The sequence below is a fragment of the Antrostomus carolinensis genome, unplaced genomic scaffold (genome assembly GCF_000700745.2).
Source record: "Antrostomus carolinensis isolate BGI_N321 unplaced genomic scaffold, ASM70074v2 scaffold13332, whole genome shotgun sequence".
Lineage (NCBI taxonomy): Eukaryota > Metazoa > Chordata > Aves > Caprimulgiformes > Caprimulgidae > Antrostomus > Antrostomus carolinensis.
Window position 1 is genome coordinate 42938 of NW_010299089.1, and position 10258 is coordinate 53195.

At 40.4% G+C, this 10258-nt stretch overlaps 1 protein-coding gene across 1 annotated transcript in view; it reads right to left on the reverse strand.

Moving 5' to 3' along the window:
* Window positions 1–283: 283 nt before the first annotated feature.
* ZCCHC24 (zinc finger CCHC-type containing 24) overlaps window positions 284–10258 on the reverse strand; it is a gene marked incomplete at its 5' end in the record, with an annotated part of 93939 nt that continues 83964 nt past the window's right edge. The window contains one exon of the mRNA XM_010162679.1: window positions 284–936. Within this exon, the coding sequence (XP_010160981.1) occupies window positions 823–936 (114 nt within the window). The remainder of the gene's footprint in view (window positions 937–10258) is intronic.

Here is a 10258-nt window from a genome sequence, read left to right on the forward strand (position 1 = left end):
ACATACAGGGACCATTTCAGCAAAATATGACAAGAGAAGGATCTGTTAGTTGCACAAGCAAGCCAATTTTGTCTCCTCAGAAAACCTCTTGGAATCCTTCCTGATGCTCTGGGTCCCATTATGGCATTCCCTTTCTAACCAGCCCACACTCTCAAACAATTATTCACTTTTTTTTGCCACATCCTGCAAAAATGATTTTGCCTAAGCCCTGCCCAAGCAATGGTAACAAATAGAGAAAGTCCAAGAAAACAGCAGCACAGAACTCTCAGACTTACTAAAACTGGGGAAACAGTAATTTTCCTTCTTTTACACCATGGCTTGTTTTACCTTCCTTTGTCTTGTCATATAATAGGAATAACGTTCATGTTGTGGGTGAGCGCTTACAATTAGTGGCCCCACAGTTGTTTAACCTCTGCAAAAGCCATACATATAACAATGTCAATTCCTTGTCAATATTATACCTTGCCTATTGAATAAGTACTTCATTTCACCTGGCCGTGATATGGGGTCTGTGTAAACATTTAGCAGAACCTGCATCTGCGGTTCTGATGTGAACACTATCAGTAACGCTTTATATATGTGTGTACATATATATATAAATTTACATATATATGTATGTATACAAATCATAGTCCTTGTAAATACCTGTTGCATACATGCACAGGAGAAATGTTACATTCTATTAATGGTAAGGCATGTTATTAGATAGGCAATATTGGCAATTATTTTAGCTTTTATCTTGATTTGTTGTGTTGCTGTTGATCACGTGCTGCCAGAGGATCTTTAGGGATGAGGGGGATGGGAAGAGGCCACTCCGAAGGATTATTGCACGCGGCGGCAGTAGTAGCCCAAAACTTTGCACTTCTCACAGAGATGCTGGGGATGTTCTTTGCTCTGATCTGAAACATCCAAGCCATCCGGCTTTTCCAGGGGTCTCTGCAGTGAAAGGAAGGAAATCGGATTAGATACAAGGTTTATGCCTGTGAAGCCTACTTTTAAGGAATCCTATTACCCAGCAATGCCAGCAGAGGTTACCAACGTTAGGTTTCGCTGCTACAACAAGAAAGCCGTCTTAATGAGGTACAGATATTACACAGCTAAATGACGTTTTCCCAACACTCAGTCCTGTGTTTCTGAGACTGAAATTTTTGAAGTAGAGCAGCTGCAAAGCTATGAATAAAAAATGAAAACAACCAAAAATAAAACTCCCAACCAAACAAAAAAACCCCAACCTCACAAACCTTTGCCATGAACCTGAGTAATAAATTGACTATGTATTTTTAGTATTTGTGAAATCATGGGGTTGGAGGTATATTCAGCTAAGCAAGGGAATGAAACTGCTATGTTCTTAGTAGTTCTTTTTTTCTTTTCCATGACATGTAAAGGGTTTCACATTCATTCTGAAAAAAAATAACCATATTAAAAATTGCAGTAACGTTAAGTATATAAGTATTAAGTCTAATAGGTAGAGAGGCGATAGAGATGTGAGGCAGAACATCATAAAGTGCGCCATTTGTTTGAAAAACCTAAATTACCTAACCCATAATTTCTATGTTTTTGTGAAATGTACCTGAAAGACTATTCCATTGCACAGTGCCTTCCCATGAAGTTAGTGGTTGTTCTATGGGACTGTGGTAGAGTCAGCATGTGGTGTGAAATCTGAAAACAAGCCATAAGCTTCTTATTGTTCTCACAAGGATACTAGACTCTTGCTTATTTCTTCAGAATATGATTTTTGGAGCAGGGAATGGATAAATATAAATTACAAAATTATGACCATTTATCTTTTCACACCTTTCCTAAATTCTCAAAACTTTCCTTTATCTGTAAAATCTTAAAGTACACCTGATAGATCTAAGATTTAATTTACAAGTTCTTCATTCCAAAGCCACCCACCTGAGACCCTGTAGACAGGAAGAACGGACATTCAAAGCTTTTTTTTTTTTTTTTTTTAATGGGTATATAACATTGCAAGAACAGCTCGTAATCCGGAGAACAGAAGGGTTTCTCAGCAATCTGAATAGCTAAAATGAGACAAAATATGTTCTGTTATCCTGAACAAGGGATGTCTGCAAATTCTTGCTTGGTTGTATTGGATTATAAGTGCAGCACTCATATTGTACAGCTAGTAGTAACAATGTATGGGAGTAATTCATGATTGCCTATGGTTTGTTACTGGTTCAGTGTTCTTACCCATGATATTGCCCGAAGTTTCATCTGTCCTGGGCCACATATTGTATGTCTTTGAGTCTAACTTCATTTACAATTTAATTGCAAATGGGATTCCCTGTATCAGGTAGAGGATAAGGAAGGCGATGGCCGCCTCATCTCCTCTAACCTCCCCCTGCAACTCCAGTGAGCTTTGAATGATTTGTTGGAAGTCAGTATGTTAGGATTTGAGATCAGAACTAGCAATCTTGTTTCTAGGCTTGCACCCAGCCACTGGTGCAGGCAGTGTTTCTGCCACAACACGGCTTATTTGGTCAGAAAAACTGCCCTTCTGCCTTTTCTGCCACTTATTCCACCCACATCTACCTACAAATTTTCCTCAAAAATTTGTGTTACATAAATGTAGTCAAAGATTTTGGTTCAGGAGTCCCAGGAGTTAATTTATGTTCCTCAATAGAGAATTTGGGAGTTTCAAAATGCTACACTTAAAACAGGCTATTCGACTCAGCTCTGATGGTTTCTACATGCTAGCTGTGCTCTGATTAAAGAGAAAAAATACAGCAGTTATCATGTTTATTGATATAAACCAGATTTTTTTTTTTAATATGCAAGGCCTTGGGAATAATTTTTCCTGGAAATAGTGCAAAGGACATTGGGAATGCCTTGAAGCGCCAAGAGTTTTTGGACGGTTTTCAGAAACAATAGCTCTCCGTGGTTTGCTTTCCCCCTGCGTTGATTGAGCTCAGCTTTTTGGCCTGCAAAGCATTTTGATTTCAGAAATGTTATTGTTACCAGTGTGTTACGACACACGGGCTGGGGAGAGAGGGGTTACGAATGCAGGAGAGCAGGTTGCCAAGGGCCAGCTGGAAGGAGCGGAGCCGAGCAGAGCCCAGGCTATGTTTCGGGTGAGGCGGTGCAGGGCTGAGGCTTCAAAACTGGTAGCGTGCTTGTGTGGTTTGTATCCTAAAAACACTTCAACGAAACTTTTGCATGAAATGAAGTCCCAGCTTATTTCAATTTGCTGTTTTCTCTTCATGGGTTTCTTGTAAGACAAAAAACCCTCATCAAACGCCCTGAGAAGCAACAGTTCTTGCCCTGCTGCTATATATCTGTTGCTAATTGTGGAGGACTTTAAAGTAATAACCTTACACCCTTGCAATCATTATACCTTGCTAAACGGCTCAGAGGTTAGCCATAGAGCTGTGGGTCCATCAAGGTTGGACTTGCTTGGCACAGGCTGACCTTGGACAACTCTCACCAGCTTTGGTGTGGTGGAAGCAGAGGGGAAGGAGAAGATGCCAGTGCAAGAGGGGTGCAGCAGGGTCAGGCTGCTGCGTGCCCTGTATTAGTTTTGGGGATTGCCTGAGTTATGCAGGAGATCCGAATAGCTGAGGAGGCTGCAAAAGTTTTGTGCTGCTGCTGAGAGGCTGGCAGCATGAAAATTCAGCCATGCATTTGGAGAGGGTGTGGAGAAGAGGACAGGCTAGTTGGCTGAAAAAAATAATTAATTTATTTAGAAAGAGGTGAAATGGAGCTTGTAAACCAACAGAAAATCCTGCTTTGTTTATCTGGTAAAGGTATACTTTTTTCCATTAAATGGAGAGTTTAAATTTAATACTTTGATCTTAATTGTCTTTTTTTTAAATGCATGCACCCAGGATTTGGCAGTCCATATTTTCAGCAAAAACTACAGGGATGGACACTCTTACATTATTCATTTCTGTGTGTCTTTCCTTCATTTTCTCCTGGTAGCTGCAGAGTGGAATTGATCTCGTGCAGCTCAACCAGGAAAGCATTTGATGGTAATGACTAAAGATGTAGCCTCAGGGGAATGAAATTGAAATAAATTTATATAGTAATTCCTGTCCTGCAAATTAACTTTTGATTGTCAACTATTGCTGTCCCAGTCTACACGTACTGAATGAACTCTGCATTCCTCACAAGTCAGTTAAAAACCCAAAACTCTCAAAACAAAAATCTCACCCTTATGAAGTGTTAGGTGTCAGAGAAAACATCACTACGACATTCTTGAGGAAAACTGCTTCCATTAAGAAGCAGAATGGAATAATGTGGCTGCTTACGTTTGTATTTAGGAGATTGAAATATTTTTTGCTGTAGAATGGAAGAATTTGATTGCACCACTGATGGATAAAGGATTGTATCAAAATTAAAATACAAGAAAATACTTATTTATATAAGTTTCTGGACTCATTACCTCAAGTCTTAATGAAGCAAATGAGATGATTAAATGACAGATTAGATATGTGAATAGAAATGGGTTCTACAGCTATAGCTGTCAGGATAATTGTTAGGTTAACAGTCTTAGGGAGCCATAGCTAGCTATGCTTTCCTCAAGACATGCACACTATGATGAACTTGTAAATTTTTAGTCCAATAACAAATAACGCACTGGGGAAAAAGGACGAAATGCAACATGCAGTAGACTCTCTGCTTTTCTGTCTGTCTTGGGGCAAAGGGGACATTAATGAGGCCCTCAGTTCTCGCTGTGGAACTGAGAGGCAGTGATAAGGCAGCTGCAGATCAGAGACAGGATGCTCAGAGGGAGCAAGCAGCCTCTGTCAGCAGCATGCTTCTGGGACAGGCCAACTAGGAATGAGTAACTGCATGAGTTAAATGGTGAAAATCTGGTTTTAGAGTTCAGAGAAGCAGCAGTCTGGGGTGATCTGTATTCCCACTGCTGGAGCACACAAGTATGGGCATGCTGGGGAGGGTTTGTTAAGTCTAAAGAGTCAAAAAATCATACTTGTAGGCCTGAAACTGTTGAAAAGTTTATTGGACTTGAGTGATCAGACCCATCCTGCACCACACTGAGAGAAGTGGCTGTGGATGCACCCTGGTACGAGAATTGTGATGGGACCACTGCATTGCCCATGGAAATAATAGCTTGGATATCATGAAGAATGTATTTACATACCGAATTATTCCCAGTCCAACAGTAAATTCCTGACAGCTGGAAGAAAATAGTGTCCAAGAGGACAAGTCGGTCACCAGATGGCTGGTTCTGCACCAGTGCAACAGCTGTCATCACAAACAGCACTGGAGTTAGCCACAAAGTCAGAGAAGAAGCCTTGATAAGAGGCCAGCCAGGAAGCAACCACAGGCGCAGATGTTGCCGCTATAGTGGGCAGAGGAAGAAAATGAGAATTCAGAGCTTGGCATCTGGGCTGCTAGAGTGCCAGGCATGCCGGTGAATGGCTACACAGACTGGCTCTGTTGCTGGAGCAGGGCAAGAAAGAGCATAAATAACTACAAAATCTAAATTCCTTAAAAGAATAAGAGGTGAGTTTAAATCCCATCTGAGATGTCTGTTTATGTTCAGAGTAGCTAAAGTAATGACCCAGGAAACTACTTTTAGAATAGCCATAGATCAACTTTGTCAAGGGTAGTTCTTTGGTCTCTGAGCTCAACAGGCCTCCAGTTTTTGCCTCATGTCCTGTGAGTTCCTCAAAGCACTCCCACAGGGAAGTTTACCCTTTGAGAGACATGGTGGAAATGCAAAAGGAGGAACGCAGTGGCACAATTTAGTCATGAAAACAAAAATCCATGCAGGGCTTCCTTGGGATGAGGAGCAGTTTTGCAGCTCAGGTGCAAGAGCCACCTGATTCCCTGCTCCATGGATGAGTTGGGGAATGAATGGCAGCAGCTCTGCTATCAGGGTCTTGTTTTACTTCTTGTAATACATTCTCTACCATCTCTCTTAACTGCAGAGATTTAGAGCTGTATTTATAGAGCACTCTGAAGTATATACACAGCTGTAAAATTGCTAAGAAGACTTTTCCTGCCCCAGAGAGATTAAAAGCTCATTCTCACAGATAGGGTATGTGGAGTAAGAGCACAGGGCTGAATTGAGACATTCCTTGTGGGGAATTGGCACGGGATCATTTCCTGGAGTGAAATGAGTCTCCAGGAACAAAGAGCAGGTGGCAGAGGAGTGTGGCTGTTCTCCTCTCCAGGGACCCACTAACGAAAGGTATGCATAGGAAATCAAGATTTGAGCATAGCTGCACAAGCCATTCACAGACCCACCATATGTGCTTGAATGGCTACCCCAGAGCTATCCAGAGTGGAGATTATGATCTTCGGTACTCTGATATTATTGCCTGAGCCAGTTACACGGGAGTACTCAGGCACAAACTAACCCTTTTGAGACAATGTGGACAAGCACTATAGGACTGAAAAGCTCATAGATTGAGGAAAGCAACTGGGGAAGAATGAAATACAGAGATGGAGATGAGGACTGGAGAAAAGGGTAAGCCTGGCAATTGAGAATAAACTCCTGATTCACTGCACTGAATATCAAGCAATCCTGAAATAAGGATTTCCATTTTTTTCTCCGAAATTGGACAAAAGCATCCTAATCTCCACTATTCAGGGTGATGTACCAAGGCTTGGTGGCTCATGTGGTTATATTTCAACTGCTGAATAGAGTCCACAGAGGTTGATCTATTTGGTGAGAAACTGGGGGAATGCAGAGATAACTCACTTGGACATAGTAGAGGATGGGAAAGTATACTCAGAGGTGGTTGCTGTGTCTTGTCTATATCCACACCTTCCTGTAAGTGTCCTCTACTACCCAGAATCAGATGTGGGGCAGAGGAGGTTGATCTGACCTGGCATGAGGTCTCATGTTGTATATAATGTTGTGAATGGAGACTTTTTATAATACGCCCTCATCATGGAAATGTGGCATCTGACTGGTTTAGACATGGTCTGAGTTGTCACCAGTTAAGTAATTTTTGTAGTTGTAAACTTTAACTTGACATAAAGATAGTTAATGCTGAGGAGCCAATAGTGATTTTCAACTGCTGATATAATGAGCGTTAATTTTTTTAATGATCAAGATACCTTTTTATCTGTTAGGCCAAAATGATATGTTTACCAAATGGTAGGACAAGGAGTAAGAAAAGGAGATGATGAATTCCAACACATTACAGAGAAGAAATAATGACAAGATTGTTCAGAAATATAAATAATTTATTTCACTAGAAGTAAATACTGTCTGAGCTTGAATGGAGGTCAAAATTCCCCCATCTGTCCAGTTCATCTGGGTTTTGTTAAATTTGTGAGGAAAAAAAAAAAAAAAAAGAAAAAAAGAAAAATTCCATTTATGGATTATTTGTACTATGATCCCATCACAGCGTGGTGACTTTGCAGTGAGAGAACAGGCACTACAAAACAGCAACAATGATTTATTTTTCTTGAATGGAGTTAAAATAATACAAGAGATACATGGCTTCTAGGGAGAGGCAGCATCTTTTCGTAGATGTGTTTAAGTTGGAAAAAACTTCTAATGGAAGATTCAGATGAGAGCAAAAATACTCTGATCACATATAATGAAAGTGGTAGGAGTACATAATTAGCTGAACATATAGAATCATAGAATGCTTTGGGTTGGAAGAGACCTTAAAGATCATCTAGTTCCAACCCTCCTGCAATGAGAGGAGGGGAAAAAAGTGCTTGCTACAAACTTCTAGAAGTGCATAGGAACTCAAACATGTATGAGGGCTCTCCTATGGTAGGTGACAACAAAGCAGTCAACTTCTAAAGAATAAATAGAAAATATATACAGAAAATGTTAAGATGATATAGCAGTTCTAGTTTTAAAAAAAACCAAATCCAACCAACTACTAAAACAGTCTTATGTGCACAATAAAGGGGTTTTTGTGCTTTAACTCTCAAACTAGAAATATTTGACTTCAATTAAATATCTTTCACTGTGCTTTGACAAAATATAGTCATTAGTGTAAGAGTACTGGTGACTGGGTAGAGCACATTTTCCAAAACAGTGCAGAATAGCACCACACAGATAAATGTTGATAAATGTTTAGAGAGAGTCTGGCATGGAGCTGGATGCACGGACAAAAAACATGTATGGGTTAGCAAACATCAGGGTCTGTCAAGAAGCAGTGCTGACCTCATGCAGCCTGTTAGCTCTCCTATGCTGCTGGCTCTGTGCCTGAACTGATGCTATTTTCTTTACTGTCTGGCTGTTGCTGGTATGTTTACTCAGAAGTAGCATAGGACACCTCTGGAAGAATGAGAAAGACTAGAAAGAATGACGACAGGAACACTGAGAAATAGAAGCAGGCAGAGGGGAGGCAGCAACAACAGGATGTAAAATCTTTCAACTTGAGGTTGTAAGTTCAAATTTTGGGTAAGAGTGCTAGAGACTGGCTTCAAGTTATTTATATCTGGAAGCCTAGTTGAAATGCACTCTTGTCTTCAATATCTCAAATAGATGCAATGCCTACTGGTGAGACATGAACACCTGACTAGATAAGAGCAAAGCTCTTCCACATCCTAAATTATGGTGTCCTTAGGTAATGGCATGGAAACACAGTGGTGGGAGTCAGCTGTGGAAACCTACACTGCACATGCTGCAATTATTCCCTGGAAAACACCATGTATATAGCTCCAAGGCAAGTACAGCTTACAGAAGCACTGGACTGCAACCTTTCCACAGTATGTCTTTGACTTTAGTACTACTATGCAGATGGACTCCTTTAGCCCTGCCATGAGGGGCAACTCTGCCCAAGGGACTACTTGCAAACCTTCTTTACTACAAAATGTACCTATTCCCAAGTCTATAATACCTCTTGTATGGTGTGGACAAGACACCCCTTGAGCGATTTCTTGTGACCCTTTGAACAGTAACATAAATGATGGAAAGAATTTAGAAGAACAAGGTAAATATTTATAAATTTGTGTTATAAATCAATGGTCTTGTAATTTCTCTCATCTTCAAGACTCTACTTCCATGCATGTCATAAATTACTTAATTGCTCAGTCTGGATTTTGGTGCAACTGTCTACATAAGCTGTCTAAATAGAGGCAAGGAACCAGAGACCTAGGAGGTTTTGAGGTTGTCTCGTGTAAGTTAGCAAAAGAAAATTGCTCAGCTTTCCTTCCACATATTTGCTTCCACAAAAAAAAGAGCTCCTTGCTTTTTCTCACTTGCAATAGAGTTTCCAGTCACGGTTTTGCAAGGGAGATTAGACTGCAGTTTCTAAAGATGACCTCTTGTTTTCAGGTTTGGAATCAGAGTGGCATTAGCCCAGAGAAAGGGGAATGAATCGCATCATGACAACTGACCAACAGAAACAAAGATATTCACTGGCTCAGCCAGGGAACTGTACGAGTTCATTGTAAAGTAGAAAATTCCCGTGATAGAAAGGAAGGGATGATCTTCTTGTAGTGAAGTATGTCAAGCTTAAACCAAGGCTTCTGCCCCAAGCATGGCAGGCTTCAAATGTTACATTTTTTTACTCCAATTCAGATTGCTTCAAGGTACTAGCAATTCTAAATCAATATTTTGGCTGCATATTGGAATAAAATGTTGCCATAGATACTGAGCCAAATCTTGCCCTTAGAATTAGATGAATATGCACGTGTGTACAAAAGGAGGAAATACAGTTGATGTGATATTCCTGTGAGGGATAAAGCTTAATAAACTTATTTGTATCTCCTCTTCTTGCTTGTTGTAATGAATTTCAATGTTCCTCTGTCTTTCATCATAATGAAGTCTCAGTATTCTCCTTCAGGATTTTTTTTTTCCTGACACCCTCCCCTCCAAAATCTCATGAAATGGTATGAAGTGTTCCTTATGAGCCCACGGAATGAGCTTTTTATAGGAACTTTGCAAGCACCGAGCTAACTAATGAGACACCTAAGGCTCCTGATGGAATTTCCTTTGCACCTATTGCAACTACATCCAAATGATCTGTCTATGGTTTGAGCAGTCTCTCTCAGCAGGCAGCAGGTAACTTGACCAACGCAGAGATCTATTTATTACTGACATTCAGCTAGGAGGAATTATACCTGAGATAAATCACACCTCCAAAACTCTTTAAAAATAATTCCCACCTTCTCCATCCACAACAATTTTCTGCAATATTGTGAAATCCCCCTCAATTTTTTTCATGATGGGCAAATTCATTTTTCATTACTTTATTAAAAGTTACTTTCTGCATGAAAAGTCAAGTTTGACAGCCAGTCTGTAGCCTGGTTTCTCAGGGAAACAGGGGTCTGAGCTCATGCAGTTGGTCTGTCTGTCTTGCACTAAAGCCTG